The following is a 17,547-nucleotide window of genomic DNA, read 5'->3' as shown; positions in this document are numbered from 1 at the left end:
TTTATCTACTCAGGAGGAATCCCATTATTATTTTTTTTCCCCCGTATTTCCAATAATCTTATTTATTCAAATTTCATTCACTTTAAGGATACGTGCAGACGACTTGATTCAGTAATTAGGAAGAAAACAGTATATCGATATTACATTATAGTATATAGTATATAGTAGGAGCTGTGATTTGATGCGAGTGGACCGTGGAACTTCCATGGTTTGCCAGTGTTGGTTTTCATGGCGCCACCGGTGACGTCAGGAAGCGGTGCCGTGTTGCCATCCTGGTGGTCTTTGTTATTAATACTGTTTGTTTACTTGAGAGATAGAGACAGAGAGAGAGATTTAATAGTGCAGAGTAACTTTTTAAGACGGTGAACTTTCATCTAGGCAGTACTGCAGAACATCTACATATGTTCAAGAATCATTAAGGTAAAATTATAAGTATTTTCTTTATAGTTGAGGTGAGTTAACCAGCGAGTGGTGAGTGTGAGGCAGAAAGGTCTTTATTCCATCAGCGGTCCGTCATGCATTGAGGATAACCTTAGTGTACAAATTTTTTAGACACCTTGTTTCAGGAAATATGAAATTTTATGTATGTAGTTAGCACCGTATTGGCTGTATGAATTTGTTTGCCAGTATAATGAATTGGCAGATGGTATGACGGTTGTATTATGGTGAATGTGGCACTGTCCTAATATAGATGTCCCTCCAGCTGTCCTCGTTTTCCGGCTACCCCTTCACAGGTCTTTCACTCAACTGACGGGATGTGGGAATAAAAATATGATAACCAAAACAAACTTTAACCAATCCTAGCTTAACACAACCCTAACTTTAACCTAACCTAACCCAACCCAACCCAACCCAACTCAACTCAACTCAACTCACTCAACTTAACCTTAACCTAACCTCATCTCACCTAGCCTATCTCTAACCTAACTTAACTAGCATAACCTAACCACGCTATTGGTCAGAAGGGTTTTGAGGAAGATGCATCAGGGGCACGTGTTGCCTGAACTAGATTCAGTTGGGTTAGGTTAGTTTTGGTTATCATATTTGTATTCCCACATCTCGTCAGCTGAATGAAAGGGCTGTGAAGGAGGAGCCAAGAAATGAGGACAGCTGGAGGGACATCTATATTAGGATTGCTGTCAATGTTGCTAAAAGTGGTTCCTCATATATTCTGTTGCAGTCCCTCTCTCATAAGTAAGTGGAGATAACAAGGTTCTAGAGGGCGGTGGGGCAAGTAAAATCTGGATATTCATTAAGAGTCTAAGGATGAAATCCCACATTTTGATGAATGGGGAAATTTGTAGCTTAGCCCCTTCAGTACCATGACATGTTTCCATATTCATTCTGGTTACTATTTGATGATTTTGTACAGCTTCAGAAACTCATGTGGGGATACAAATAGTGGAGACTGGCTATTAATCTTCTGATCTCCATAGACCCTTCTTATTGTTAATAAAATGTTCTGGTCATACACAGATCTCAAGGTAAAAATGTATCCTAGTATTCAACTTGACCTAACAGAGAGGAGGCTTCAAGCATCTTGTACCAATCTTTGAAGACACTAACCTAACCTAACGTAACTGTGTGGGACTTTTATTTACCTCTTTCTGTTGCCCTTGGCCAGTTTTCCCCTCATACATAAAAAAGAAAATATACAGGTGGTGTTTGTTATGGTACTGTTGTGTGCGGTGAATGTAAATGCCTTAAATGTCTTTGTGACTAAGAGTGACACTTTGGTCATTACAATGTGAATTATATCTTGAAAGAGCTAACATTGTTTCAAGAGGTGACTGTGAAGAATGACACATTTTGCTTGGTGAAAGCGAAGACTTGGCAACAGTATTAATTGTGTGTGTCTCTCTGATTTTTACTAATTTCACTATTGGAATCGTGACATATTCTCAGATATGATTTTACGTCATCTGCTAAATTTTTCACTGGCATCAAATAAAGGATAGGAAGTAATTGGTGAATAAGAAATAAGAGTTGTCCAACACTGATTCTTGAGGAACTGTACTCATTACCTTTCTACACAGCTGCTTACAGCACCAGACACATGTAGTTCTACCAGTGAGAAAATCTCCAATCCAACCAAGCACTAATGTCTAATTGAGATATTTTCTTGACCAATACAGAATGACTTATTACATCACAGGCTTTAGAGAAATGAAACTGGTATATCATCTACTGGATATAACTTAAGTTGTACCATTGAATTGCATTATCACAATCAAATAACAGTTGGGCATCAATAACTCTGCTAGATGTAAAGCCAAATTGACAACTTGACAGTAAATCATTGATTTCAAGGTTTTACTATGAATGATCTACTATGATTCTTTCCAATGTTTTGCAGCAGATGGATGTCAAACTTCTATAAAAGAGGAGTGTAACATGAACCTTTCTTTGTCCAGTTAGAGGCCACTGTACCTGACATAAGAGAGTGAGAAGAGATTGTATTTAAGGGCTCAGGGTGAAATATGATTGATTTTACTTAGGAAGCAATAAGTTTTTTGGATTATGGTGTGATATCTGATGTTTTCCTGCAGGTGGTGTGATTGATGTGTTGGCATGGAGAAGGTGAGGCAGCAGGTGGAGGCACTGGGGTTGCAGGAGCAGCAACAGCTGATAGTGGATCTCATCACCACTAGTGCCCCAGAGGTACAGCTCAGCCTCCTGGTTCCATCTGTCACTGCTGCAGCAAGGTAAGACACACTCACCTCTCACCTGGAAAATACCTGTCATCCTTGCTTCATCACCTTGCCACAGAAAATACTTGTAACTCACAACACAAAGCTTATCAATACATGATGTATTTTTTACAGCAGGATTCCATCCCTTCATGCCTTGATTAACTTATGGGATGAATGATGAAGCAGTGTTTTAGGTTAGGTAATGCAGCACACATCCAAGACTAACATTGTTGTAAGCATCTTAAGTAATCTAAAGTCTTATGAACATTTAAATTAAGTTAACAGCGTAGATATGCTAACATTAACTCTTTATTGTTTGTGACATGTTCATCTTCCAGCATTATTGCAAATCTTAATGGGCTGTGGACAAGGCAGTATTGAAATAAAGTTGAATATTTTTTTCAGTTATGTGAAATGGCGTTTAGTAACCAACTTACAAGGACAAGATACGCCTGACCTCCTGGTTCTGTTGCCTCCAGAGCTACAACTGGAAGTTCTTTTATATCTGGATGGTCCAAGTCTTTTGCATGCCTCTCAGGTGTCAAAGGCATGGCATAGGTAATACTGATTGGATTATTCCTTCCTGTGAAATATGGCTTGAAGAAACTGATTTATGAGCATCTTCTTAAGTTTAGTAACATAAATAATCTTATATGATATTTTTGTTCTCAATGATTCTGTTTTTTTTTCAGCATCATTATGAATATTAATGAGGTATGGTTAAAGCAATGTCGGAGGTTAGGAGTAAACATGAGCAAGGTTCCTGGCTGGGCTGACTGGCATAAGGTGTACATAACATCACTGAGGCAACAGGTGTCACTAAAGAATGGCACAGCATTCTCGGAACGTTTTATGCAACTCCAGAATTGCAAGAAGGCTGTCAAAGCAGTAGATTATCAAGATGGGTTTTTATGTACCGGTAAGAAATTTTCAAGTTTCTGTTTTGCAATGTGTGTTTTTTTTTTGTTATGCATTTTAACATTACTGCTTTTTATTATGCATAGCCATCCATGTACACTTTAACTTTGAACTTTTTGTATTTCAGTATCAGAAGAGGACTATATAAATATCTGGCAGCTAGACATGAATATTCCAGTAATGACGTTTCCTGTTGAGCGAGCTGTGTCCTGCATTAAGTTCCACCCCAACTCTCTGCTACTGTGTGGTCACTTTGTTGGCACCTTGACCTCTTGGGACCTGAGTAGCATGAATCAATCTCGATGCACGGTGTGGGAACATTCTAGTACTCGAGATCACGATAACTTCAAAAATAGATTCAAGATGCATGCAGGTCCAGTGTTCAGTTGTGACTTTTCTGAGGAATTGGACCTTTTAGTGAGTGGGGGTGCTGATGAATGCCTCAGATTATGGTGTTTATCTGCAGGGAAACAAATCAAATCTCTGTCCAACCAAGACCATTGGGTTTTGAGGGTCATACTCATACCAGATTTATCTTTGACCACCAAACACGATATTGTTTACATGACACGAGAAAATGTCAAGAAAGTATCATGGCCCTCAAATGTGAAACAAGACTGTGAGTATGATGTGCCAGAAAAAGGTGTTGGTAGCTCTGCTTCATCATCCAGACCTTACGGCATGATTGAAAAGATATCGGACAATTTTAAAATCAGTCTAAATGAGGGACATACAAACTTTTTCACTCCTGGTTTACAATTTAGTAGCAAGTATATTGGGATAATAAAGCAAGATGCAGAAGAAAAGCATGCCAATTTATGTGTGTTTGACATTGAGACATTTAAACTGGAGCATAATATATCTTTGAATATTAAAGTAAAAAAGTTACTTGCCCTTGGAAACAGATATGCCCTACTTCTCACCATGGGTAGTGTGCTGTACTCCTCCACACTGGTCATCATCGATATCGTCACTACAAAGATTATTGGCACTCGCTCCATACCTCACTCCAAGTAGGTTGGGAACTTTTACTTCTTCACAAATTTGTCTCACTTTAGTTCTTTAGTTCAAGATTGAATGAGTTCCTTAATGTCTCATATTGAAAATTAATGTATTTCTGGTTCACTAATGAAAATATCATCTGGAAAATTGAATATGTTGATGTTTAGGACTGTTGGTTCCATATTGTAAAAAATTGGTGATTTGTGTTGTGTTGATTGTCCATCTCTAATGGAAAAAGTTAACCATAATTCACAATTATTCATCCCTTTCTCAGGTAAACTCTGGAACTCTCAGTTTGCTTCCATATTTCTACCTTTTTATGACTTGAACTCTTTTAAGAGGGAGTTTTCAAGACACTAATCCTCCAATATTTTATTATTTTATTTAATTTTGTTTTAGGAAACTTTAATGGGACTTTTCCATATTTTTACTGGTCTTGGCCAGTGTCTTTCCTACATTAAAGAAGAAGACAAAAAAGACTTCTTTTGCTTATTGATGAAAGATTTGGCTTTCCTCTGCAGAATGACCACCCCAGATGGAGCCCAGTTGGTTGTTGGTGATGTTGAGTGGCTGAATGGGCTGGGGGTGCACCTGCCTGGACACTCCCGTTCACTGTCCACTGCTGTCCAAGCTGAGAATTCAAATTGTGCTACAAGAACAGGAGCTGGAAAGAAGTATGCCAGCCAAAGCTACAGAATAGAGACCAGTGTAAGTAGTATGAACACAGTGCCACATGGTAACACACAATGTCTAAATGTGGAACATAATGCAGTGTCATGTCCAAAACGAAAACATAAGTCAGACGAGTGCTGCAGTGAACCGTGTGGTGGTGAGACTGCAATGGATCATACGAGCCTTGATGCTTCCTGCTGTGCACACAGTGACACACAAATTGACTCTGATGTGGCCTTGCATGCTGAGTGTGCTGGTGATCAGTGTCTTATGATGGACACTTCTCCAGAAGTAAAGGCTTGCCAGGCTCTGGAGCAGCCAAGCTTCTTAGTGCTGGCTGCTGGAGTATTGAATGAACCTGGCCGTCTATTCACCCTGTGGTGGGCCCAGTCCAGACACACACACAAGTGCAAGAAGGAGTAGATGCACATATTGGCAGCTTTTTTTTACATAGTTGGAGTTCAGTAATATACATTTGATGCTTTATATAAGTTTAAGTTGAAAATACCTTGACCAATTATATGCTCCAATTGACAATTTCCCTCAACTTCTTCTATAAGAGGGTATATTCTGTATCTGTTTGCCTGTTTCTTTCATTGCTCATAACAGTGAAATAATGATTTCAAAAGCTACATGCTACATGAGTATAAACTGTAGGCTGGCGTTGTCCCAATAGATGCTTGCATTAATCTATAATGATGATATAGAGTTTCTGCTTGTCCAATACTGTAATTATTTTTGTTTTGTTATTGGTTTGATGGTATCTATGATACCTGTTGTTCCTGAGTAGCGATAATTGATGATTTTGATTTTTGAACATGAGCATATTAAAGTTTTAAACTCTCAAAAAAGCAAATGTAGCTATTTTTATTTAAAAAACAATAATTTTCATTAGTGTATTGTATTTAAAAAAAATAATTTTCATTTGTGAAGAGACTAGCTAAACATACAATTAAAATTTTCTTCCTTTAATTTTTCTAAGTTTTATAAAAAGATAAAAATAGAAGTTTGTTTTTTAGATTTTTAAGATTTAGAACATCAATATTGCTTGTACGTATTTGGATTCTGGTTTTATTGGTTATTACTCAGTAAATTTGTTGATGATTGGGTATTAGTAATAAGGTTATCCCAATTGACTGATCAGTTATCATGATGAATATTTTCATTATAGAGCACAGCTATGGTATAAACTAAGAAATTGTCAATAATTGTCTTATCTTTTAAATCTGACATCAGTGCATTTCTTTTACAGTAAAGTGTAATTATATACATTATACCTTTTAGTTTTGTAAGATACCAGTGATTCATGTTTCAAATATCTGTCTCCCACTTGTTTAATTATATCATATACATATTTCATGTCATTTTAGAAAAGGCAAAATCAGTAAATGATCTTAGTATTCTGATTACTGAAGACAAAATCAATATATATATATATATATATATATATATATATATATATATATATATATATATATATATATATATATATATATATATGATGAGATTTATCACGATATCCTTTCAGAAAGTTGCGGAGAATGATGAATAGTGTTTAACTTGGTTGGAAAGAATGGGAAGAAAGTATTGTGTGAAGGTAAAGTGTTAATATCAGTATTGTATGAGACTGAAAAATGGAACAAAGGGGAGCAGTGAAGATTAGGTTGAATATAGGAGAGATTAATGCATGAATTGGTCATGAGGGATGAAGTGTAGAAAGTAGTCAGGAAGATGAAAGCAGGAAAAGTTGTCTGGATAAATGTGTTGCAGAATGTTTGAAAAGTAGAAAAGCAGTAGTTGTTTTGTTATTAGTAAGAGTGGTAAATGCCTTAGGTGTCAGTAAGAGTGATGAATGCCAGTCATGGTGCCAGTTGACAGAGTAAGTGCAATGACAGTTGTTTTGTATACTGGTAAGGGTGGTAAGTGTGGATGTATTATTTGTAGGAGTAGAAGTCTATTGAGTGTCAGGTTAGGTGTATGGGTTGAAGGATTAGATAGAGTACAGAGGGAGTGATTTGGGAAGAGCAGTGTAATTGAAAGGGTTATTTGAGGAATGTATGGGTCAGTGTTTGCTGTGAGACAAGTATATGCAAAGTATTTGGATGTGTTTGCACATGGATTTTTTAAAAATGCTTGACAGGTTGGATCATCAGGGATTCCATTTATCTATTTGCCTATGTATTTGTCTGTTCGCCTACTTGTCTTCTTACTCTTTTTGGGAGTGCCCTTCAAGAGGGGTGGCTGTGAGAAAACCTATATCTTTTTCAATCCAAACATTCATGTCTTGTTTGTTCAAACACTAGACCTATATGAACACCTCTATCACACTTCTACTGTTTGACCTCATCCTTCCACTTTCTGAGTGGCCTTCCTCTTCTATTGATATCTTCAGCTTTCCTCATATATTGTACACTTCCTTTACAAATTTTTCCCTCTTCATCATTTTTGTATGGCAGTACTATGGATTACAGTTTGTTTATAGATATATGGGCTTGGTTAGATATTGTTGAAAGTGATGAAAATTTTTTATGTGAATAATAAAAGGTGTATGAGAATGGCAAGTAATGTGAATGATTGGTCTCTTATGAGAGTTGGACTGAATGAGGAATGAGTGATGTTGGTTTGGTAGTTCACTGTTTGTGGATAGTGTTGTAAGGGAGATCAATGTGAGAATGTTAGGTCGATGTTTTGAGTCTGGTCAGTGTTGACTGTAGAAAATGGAATTGGAGTGAGGCAATATTTGTTGTTGATCTTGCTCTGGTTGACTGGTTTAAAGTAGAGATTGAGACAGCTGATCATAGACTGTTAAGTTTGTACGAATATTTTATTTATTGTATATATAGAGAAAATAGTCTGCACTCAGTGCCGATGTCGCAATATTTTATTTATCTTTTTGTATGTATGATGATGACACGTGATGTCACATCGACAAGTGATCTGGTGATGAAAAGAAACTTGAGACCCTTGTGTTTTAATGTGAACCACTTCCCAGCTGTGTTTTAATGTGAACCACTTCCCAGCTCCCTAAAGGATACATGCATACACTGAGTGGTGCATCTTGTTGATTTCTGCTCATTGAGGATATATGAAAATATTCTTATTCTCATATGGTGAGATCTTTATTTTGAAAGTTTGTTTGTTGCAATCCTCAAAACTCCTAATTTGGATGTGACTTTGGCATGGGAAATGATTATTGGTAGATTAGAGTAGAGAGAAGAAATAATTTTATTTACCACCAATTCTTACATCATGTCCAAATTTTTCCTGAATAATGGTATTAATCCATGGAACAGCCTTGCTGACATCAGCGTAAACTCCTGGCAAGCCAGCTTGGCCGCAACCGATGCCCCAAGACACCACACCAGCCTGTAGGGGGTGTAGCAAGTATTGAATTGATGCAATAGAGTAGTAGAGAGATAAAGAATGTCTTTGTAATACCATGAGTTATCACTGGGTAATGAGTGATGAAAGCCAGATTATTTAGGATTCAGACAGAGATAAATCTGAAATAGATTAACTAGGCCCATTTCTGTAGATGTTACTTCATAAAAGGTAGAATAGTTACAGAATGCTTACTGTAAAATGGCTTACCTGGTAGTATTTACTAGGATCAGTAGACTTAAAGCAGGCCAAGGGTGAGCCACCATCACCCTCGCAGGCATCCTTGCCGGCCTCTCCTCCAGCACACAAGAAACTCTCGTGCAGGTTGAAGCTTGTGCCCAGGCGTGTTGTTCTCATTGCTCTCTCACAGGAGTTGTGGTCCACCGGTGGCAGATCAATTGACTTCAGGATCTGGAGAGTACATAACAATTTATTGTGAGAATTGGCATCAAACGTATGAAATTTGTGTTTATAAAGACAGACATGTTGGACTATAAATGGTCTTCTGGCTTACTTGTTGGAATTTACCAGTCTCACTGAACATATCTTTGCCCCACCCAGACACAACACATGTGTGGTCTCTGAAATCATAGTTTGGTGGTGGCAGGCAGATGGTGTCAACAGTGTGGCCAAGTGTTGCTGGCTGGTCAAGGATGAGAAGGGCCACATCATATGCCAAGACGGTGCCAACGTATTTGGGGTGTATCAACACCTCTTGAATTCCATACTCCTGATGTGGCACAGATTCTGACTGTTCCCTGAAGTTCCACTCTCCAAGTCTTACAGCTAGTTCACTGGCTGTCTTACTGTGACATCAGACATGATCATATTATATAGAGTAATGAATAAAAAAAAAAAAGTAATTTCTCTTCATCAGTAGTACAAGATCTTGAGAAGTGTGAAAATGTGCAAAACCCTTCTAATGGATCAACAAGTGGAGGAGCTAAAATGAAGCAGATAAAAAGAAAACCATGTTGATAAATTGAAAAAATAAAGGGGATACATTAACAGATGTACTAAAACTGTAATAATGTAAGAAGCATAACCTGAGAGCCTTACTCTTGCATATAATGGGCAGCAGTAAGCACTATCTGGCTGTGGATGAGTGATCCCCCACAGATGTACAGAGGTGCTGCGTCCGGTCCAAACGTCTGGGATGTCATTACAGCTGCCATCCAAGGGAACTCCCCAAACTGAGATTGGCGATTCTGTGGAAGTTTTCACACTTTTTAATCAAAGTTCATGAAGATTCTTTATCTTTGTTTTAAACAATTTACATATTCTTGTAAAACTGGAATAGAAGGAATATTAACCTCAAATCCAACAAAATTGGTTACGATTCCTTGAGAGTTGCGCTTTCCACAAGATGGAGAGAAGGGTAAAGTTTGGGGCTGTAGAGAGGCATCAATGTTGAAGCAGCACACCTCCTCTGGTGTAGGACAAGAGATGCCAATAGTGCGCACATTCACTTGTGTCAGGAAGCTTCCACCATCAGTCAGCTCTGCAAAGACAGTCTTCTTTTAATCTTTTGTCAACCTTTTCTCTGTCTCTAAATGTTTAACATTTTTTTTTTTTTTTTTTTTTTGCAGTGCATGTGCCACTTTCCTTCAGAAATTTACAGATAAAACAAGCATTCTGTCTCCAGTCTGTATAAGAAGATTATAGTGTGTTTTGTCTGGTGGTGAAGAGTAGAGTTTCATGAGTTTGGAAGTATGTTTAATGAAGATGGCGTGATGGAATTACCTGAGATACCCAATGCCTACTTAGTTTGGTTCCTTGAGTAAGGAGATGTATTTGTCTTTCTTTGAACCATTATACTTTCAGTGTTCCCTCTTCACTATAGACAATAAGATTGTTAGGCAGCTGTGTGTACATTACAATACATACTCCTTTACCCATCACATCTGTCAAACTGTCTGGGCCAGAATATGCTTGCTAAGTAATCATTTAACGTGTTATTGGCTGAGCCATTTTTGCCTAAAGTCCTGGAGAGTTCAGTGTTTGAAGATGAATGGTTGGCTTTCTGCTTAATGTGTGCCACTAGCTGGTTGAGTGTGTTTTGGAGGGACTGAGAGAGCTAAATTATTCCTGATTACTGGAGGAGAGCAATCCTTGGTTTCTTTTACTTTGGAAAATGGACCACTCAGTTATGAAGACAAATTTATATACTGACTCTTTAATTAACTTGAAATGTTTTTTTTTCCATATTTTATGTAATTTCTCCATTGCCTGGTCTCTGCTTAGTAGATTTTTACTTGTTCTTTTCTTTGATGAATATCATTCACAATGTCCATTACTTATACATAGCAATTAATCTCTCTCTCTCTCTCTCTCTCTCTCTCTCTCTCTCTCTCTCTCTCTCTCTCTCTCTCTCTCTCTCTCTCTCTCTCTCTCTCTCTCTCTCTCTCTCTCTCTCTCTCTTCTTACCACTAGGACTAGTGTCATCCTTGCACTGCCAGGCAGGAGCACACCTGCAGTTCCCACTCACAGCTGTGTCAGGTTTGGAAGCAGGTGTGTCACAATTCTCATTGATACCGTCTACTGCAGATGTCAGCCGACAAAGTAATTCTGCATCCGACAGATTTGATGTGTCCACTTGTCTCCTGTCCCTGCTTGAGGACGAGGAAGAGGGATCTGGCAGAGCCCTTGCCACCACCACCAGTAGCAGGATTCTCCACCCTAAGGTAGACATATTGGTCTTCGGGAGGACTTGTACTAAACCTGAGCCTCCTCCACACTAACCTGTTTGTGGGTAGAGATCAATTAAGAGGAGTGAGGTGGTGGTGTGGTTATGGTATTTGTAATTGTCTCATGTAATAAGTAATATCAAAAGTAGTAGTAATAAGAGGAAGAGGAATAACATTAATAGTAGTAGTAGCAGTAGTAGTATTGGTAGTTGTGAGAGGAGGAAGACAAGGAAGAGGAGGAGGAGGAGGGGGGGGAGAATACTGTAATATAATCTCAACATTAATGAAAGGAAATGTGCATATTGCTCCATAATGTGTGAAGAAGAACCATGATTTGTTACTTGTATATCTGTTTACTTTTTTAATTAATTTATATAGTGCTAGATTCTCTCTCTCTCTCTCTCTCTCTCTCTCTCTCTCTCTCTCTCTCTCTCTCTCTCTCGTGAACCATTGCGTTACTCAAACAGTAGGGAGGTAAACGACCTTCAGTGAACTCCTGACTGTATTAAAACAAACAAGCACGGAACTATAGCAGGTGGCGGGCGTTGTCACTGTTTCCTGTGGGCTTCATGGTAGTGGCATGCACACGTAAATGGGTTAACCCCCTCATTGCTGGAACGCACTTTTACCGTGAGTTTTGGGTATGATTAGACGATTTTGTTGACATTAGGAAGGTTTTATGGAAGACAGAAGATTAATGACCACTGTCTTCACATAAGTTTCTGAAGCGGTATAAAGTCGCCAGATAACTAGTAAGTAAAAAATATATGAAAACATGTCATGGTACTGAAGGGGTTAATGAAAAAAAAAAAAAAAACGGAATGGTGTGTAAAAGCAAGAGCGCAAATCAAAAGAGGGGTAATAGGAATATGTTACGTAGCTGGAAATTTGGTTGGGTGGTGATGGGAAAAAAAAAAAAAAATCACGTGGTTAGGACAGCTTATGCGTCATTGCGGACGGCTGGAGCAGGGAATGTGAGAGGAGGAAACGTACGAAAAAAAAAAAAAAAATAAATAAATAAAATAAAAATAAATAAAAATAGCAGGTGCTACTTTAGCGTGAGGTCTATCACACTATGGCGTGAGATCTACCTCCCGTTAGCACTATAGCGTGAAGTCTACCGCTGCATTATCCCTCCCTTATGGATATTACACATTTCCATACATTTATTTTAGCGATAAACACTTAATTTGTACATATCCTAGGAATGACGCCATAATGGGTAGGCCACATATGGCGGTAGACCTCACGCTAAAGTAGCACCAAATAGCAACAATACTTTATGTTAGTGAATGATCGCGAGAACAACTTAAAACAAAAGAACAAAACAAACGTAGCACGTAACTACAATGCGTTTGACTGAATTCGTGGAGGGAAGGAAAATAAAATAAAATAAAATAAAATGTGTATCGAATCAACCGTAAACTCGTAGATAAGCTGAATGTCGGTCAAAATTTGCTGGAGGGAACTGGAAAACCCCGTCGGTGTCGTGACGTACCCATTTTCATTGTGCGCACATTTCCACGAGGTAAATTTCCCTATCAGAATCTTCCTTTTCCTCCCTTCCGAACGTCAACCAACACGCAATGCAAACTCAACAGACACTCGGGGATAGCGTTCAAGTCTCCGCCTGCCGCATCCCATCCCTTTATGTTCCTCTCTCACTTGACAACACGGGCTTACCGAGTGATGAGGGAACCACGCAGTAACAGAACCTTACGCCACCAACACTCAAACACTACTGACGTTCTCGCAGGTCTTGTCTTACTCCTCCCTCCTTGCCGACCCTGAACACCCTCCTTACCTGGCCAAGGGGTTAGAGTGAGTTGCCACACACTGGACCTAAATTTTACTATAATCCTACACACACACACACACATAATTTCGTAGAACCTCTGTGAGTTTCGTAGTTAACTCTTTCAATACTGGGACATATTATTACCTTGAGATCTTTTGTACGATTATTTTATTGACATTAGGAAGGGTGCAAGGAGGTCGAAAGATTAATGGCCAGTCTTTTAGCTATTTATATCCTCATAAGTTTCTGAAGCTGTATAAAATCACCAAATAGTAAGCAGAATGAATATGTAAGGCTAAGCAAAAGAACGCTTCCCGTGTGATAGTGTCTTGACTCACACAATCCTGTCAAATCATTTCGTTGTCTTGGCGCCATAAATATCAGCCGTTCCGTGTGTTAGGTATTTAGCGGTGTGGTAGGCAGTCAGTACCTATATGAGATGAACTGTTTATTGGTATTATTTGTTTGTAAAGAGATAAGATATAGGTAAAATTTATAGCTGATTTTGTTTAAGAGTTCGGAGTACTGTACCTATCTGGCTGACACACACACACACACACACACACACACACACACACACACACACACACACACACACACACACACTAAATCATCCAGCAGCAGCAATGATTCGAAAAGTTCTTGTCTTTGGTGTTATTTATTTTGTTCAATTTTATTATGTTTTTTATTTATTTATTTATTTTTTTTTTGTCATGGATTTAGGCAGAGTTCTTGGATGGTGACATCACTATCACGAGGAAGGAAGGGGAAGTCCCACCCCACAGCGACACACACACACACACACACACACACACACACACACGGTTAGATATTATCATTAGCTGAGACGAATAAGGGATATCCCAGAACCTTTCCCATTAATCTCACTTCCTCCTCCTCCTCCTCCTCCTCCTCCTCCTCCTCCTCCTCCTTACACCCCTATTCGCATTACAAGCCAAGATTAAGGAGCCGCAGTTGGCGTTCCATGATTCAGTGTTACAAGTCATGTGTGGTTTTTACTTCTAATTTCGTTCCTACTGTTCGTTCACTTGATTGCGTCTTTAGTCTGCTATCGTCTCCGTTTTCTTTTCATGGTTAGCAATTTTTTCATTATGATATCCATGAGAGAGAGAGAGAGAGAGAGAGAGAGAGAGAGAGAGAGAGAGAGAGAGAGAGAGAGAGATTTCCATTTAGATTTTACGAGTACGTATATATAGTTTTTCTGCGACGTAGTTTTCTCTCTCTCTCTCTCTCTCTCTCTCTCTCTCTCTCTCTCTCTCTCTCTCTCTCTCTCTCTCTCTCGTTGTATCACTACTCACTTTCTCTCTGTGAAAGTTTCATCACACACACACACACACACACACACACACACACACACACACACACACACACACACACACACACTCTCTCTCTCTCTCTCTCTCTCTCTCTCTCTCTCTCTCTCTCTCTCTCTCTCTCCCCATTACACTTGTTTTCTTCAGGTATTTCCAGTGTAATCTACATTAACCACGTGTTCATCCCTCCTCCCTCCTTCCTGCCGACACCTCCCTTCACAAAAAAACCCATCACTAACACTTAATGCCTCCAGGACACCTCAGCCTCTTCCTGTCAGCCACCACCGCCACCACCACCACCACCGTCATTGTAATCCACAGCTACACTTGGGATGAATAAACCGAGGAGTAATTGCAGGAAAGTTTCTCTCTAAAGACCCGTGCTCAGAAACGCTTTGCTCTCTCACCACGACTATTTTGAAGGGCCACAGAGATGATTACCCGAATTCTAAACAGTATTTGTCCGGTTGATAATGCTGAAAATTTGCTAACGTGTCACTAAAATCGCAGAAACATCCTTAAAAACCCGTGTCACTTCAACTAGAGCACTTTGAAAAATAGTGAAGGTGCAGCACAGAAGTGTTTCAGTACGAGTATATGGGCCAAAGGTAGAGGGTAGAGGGAATTTTGAAAAGATGCATTGTTTTCCTCTATTCTCTTTCCTCCTTCATAACAATTAATTAAAGGGAAGGCAAGACGAAATTATTAAGAAGTAAAGTGTGAGTGTTATGTTTTTTTTCTTTACTTTTCCTTCTACGTAATTAATTAACCCTTCAGTACCATGACGCATTTTCCTATTCATCTGGTTACTATTTGGTGATTTTATACAGCTTCAGAAACGCATGTTGGGATTAAAATAGTTAAGACTCTAGTCATTAATCTTTTGACCTCCATAGACCCTTCCTAATGTCAATAATATCGTCTAATCATACTCAAAACTCTGGGTAAAAAATGCGTTCTAGTATTAAAGGGGTTAGTGGATGGGCAAGACGTTAAGATGATGCAGGAAAGCTTCTCTATAAGGGGCGTTGGTAGAGGAAAATTTTTAAAAGATATTTGTTTTTTCTCTATTCTCTTTCCTCCTTCATAACAATTAATTAATGGGAAGGCAAGACGCAAATGTTAAGAAGAGGTTTTCCTTATTCCCTTCTTCCTTTCTTTATTCGTTCATGACTGCTGAGATAAAAGAATAGAGTGGAAAGAGGCAAGTTTTCTTCTCCCTCTCTTAATTCTTTCTCTTTTTCCTTCATCATCCTTGAACTCCTTTTATAGTCTCTTTCCTTCTGTCTTCTTTTACGTTCCTTCCTTAATTCTTTCTATTTTTCCTTCATCATCATCCTTGATCTCCTTTCATTTTCTCTTTCCTACTGTCTTTTTATACATTCCTTCCTTAATTCTTTCTCTTTTTTTCTTCATCATTATCCTTGAACTCCTTTTATAGTCTCTTTCCTTTGATCTTTTCGTTTACGTTCCTTCCTGCTTTCCTTTCTTCGTATCCATGAATGCCAGTCAAGAGAAGGAGGTAGAAAGACATTAGTTTCTCCTTATGTCGTCCTTCTGTTAATTTTTCCCTTACTTTTGCCCTTCTCACCTGATTTCTTTCTCCTTTCCGCTTTCCTTTTCATTCTCTACCGTATGTGCATGTTGTTAATTAGTGCAAGATAAAAGAGCATAAGAACTTGACCCCTTCAGTACTGGGACGCATTTTTACCATGAGTTTAGTGTACGATTAGAACTTTTTTTTGACGTTAGAAAGGGTCTGTGGAGGTCAGAAAATTAACGGCCACAGTCTTCACTATTTAAATCCTTCACATAAGTTTCTGAAGCTGTATAAACTCACCAAATAGTAAGCAGAATGAATATTGAAATGCGTCATGGTACTCAAGGGATTAAGGAGGTGTAGGTAAACATTAGGACCACAAGAGGCAGTCACTGTAAAAAACACACCTGTTCTAATTACCTGTCATCTCCATTCTCCTTACTATGCGGTAGTCACGTTGTTATTAACTGGGACACATTTTTACCTTGAGATTTGGGTACGATTAGACCATTTTTTTTTGACATTACGAAGGAGGAGGTCAGAAGAGTAATGGTCACAGTCTTCACTATTTAAATCCCTCACATAAATTCCTGAAGCTGTATAAACTCACCAGATAGGAAGCAGAATGAATATGGAAATGCCTCATGGTGCTCAAGGTTAAGTCTATTCTAGTCTCTGTTCAATTAATATGAAGGGTTATTTTTGGCATCAGGTGAAGAGGAAGGCTTAGGTTGGGCTTTCAATAAGATGCAATGTTGAGGGATTTTCATTGACGCAAACTGACGAAACCTCACTCTGGGAATCCGCGAATCTCTCTTTGTCTCTGTCTCTGTCTCTGTCTCTGTCTCTGTCTCTGTCTCTCCCCTTTGTCCTTTCGTGTGCTTGAAAAATATTAAGGATTGATGGAGTTTCTGTGTTGCTGACGGCGGATGTAATATTCTCTCTCTCTCTCTCTCTCTCTCTCTCTCTCTCTCTCTCTCTCTCTCTCTCTCTCTCTCTCTCTCTCTCTCTCTCTCTCTCTCTCTCTCTCTCTCTCTCTCTCTCTCTCTCTCTCTCTCTCTCTCTCTCTCTCTCTCTCACACACACACACACACACACACACACACACACACACACACACGCCTGGTAGCTCAGTGGTTAGAGCGCTGGCTTCACAAGCCAGAGGACCGGGGTTCGATTCCCGGGCGGGTGGAGATATTTGGGTGTGTCTCCTTTCACGTGTAGGTGCTGTTCACCTAGCAGTGATTAGGTACAGGATGTAAATCGAGGAGTTGTGACCTTGTTGTCCCGGTATGTGGTGTGTGCCTGGTCTCAGTCAGGCCTATCCGAAGATCGGAAATAATGAGCTCTGAGCTCGTTCTGTAGGGTAACGTCTGGCTGTCTCGTCAGAGACTGCAGCAGATCAAACAGTGAAACACACACAATATATATATGTTTTACTACTACTACTACTACTACAACAACAGGAAACAGGAAACTAAGCAAACGGAACGGAACGGAACAATGCCTGCGTGTGTGTGTG

General features: G+C 39.1%; 2 protein-coding genes across 2 annotated transcripts; one reads left to right on the top strand and one right to left on the bottom strand.

Annotated features, from left to right (window-relative positions):
* Positions 1-245: 245 nt before the first annotated feature.
* Positions 246-8,246, top strand: LOC123513059 (F-box/WD repeat-containing protein 2-like). Its single transcript, XM_045269875.1, has 6 exons — positions 246-420; positions 2,550-2,705; positions 3,099-3,251; positions 3,386-3,612; positions 3,739-4,624; positions 5,135-8,246. Exons 2-6 carry the CDS (start codon positions 2,572-2,574, stop codon positions 5,706-5,708), a joined length of 1,974 nt encoding a protein of 657 aa, XP_045125810.1. The 5' UTR covers positions 246-420; positions 2,550-2,571; the 3' UTR covers positions 5,709-8,246.
* A 240-nt stretch (positions 8,247-8,486) lies between these two features.
* LOC123513060 (phenoloxidase-activating factor 2-like) lies at positions 8,487-13,185 on the bottom strand. The gene is made up of 7 exons (XM_045269876.1): positions 13,037-13,185; positions 11,094-11,408; positions 9,980-10,167; positions 9,726-9,874; positions 9,181-9,472; positions 8,877-9,077; positions 8,487-8,651 (listed from the first exon to the last, which is right to left on the bottom strand). The coding sequence occupies exons 2-7, from the start codon at positions 11,356-11,358 to the stop codon at positions 8,511-8,513; spliced, it is 1,236 nt and encodes a 411-aa protein (XP_045125811.1). The 5' UTR covers positions 11,359-11,408; positions 13,037-13,185; the 3' UTR covers positions 8,487-8,510.
* Positions 13,186-17,547: the final 4,362 nt, after the last annotated feature.

Source organism: Portunus trituberculatus, chromosome 35 (genome assembly GCF_017591435.1).
Source record: "Portunus trituberculatus isolate SZX2019 chromosome 35, ASM1759143v1, whole genome shotgun sequence".
In the NCBI taxonomy this organism is placed as follows: domain Eukaryota; kingdom Metazoa; phylum Arthropoda; class Malacostraca; order Decapoda; family Portunidae; genus Portunus; species Portunus trituberculatus.
This window is presented reverse-complemented; position numbering and strand designations above follow the sequence as displayed.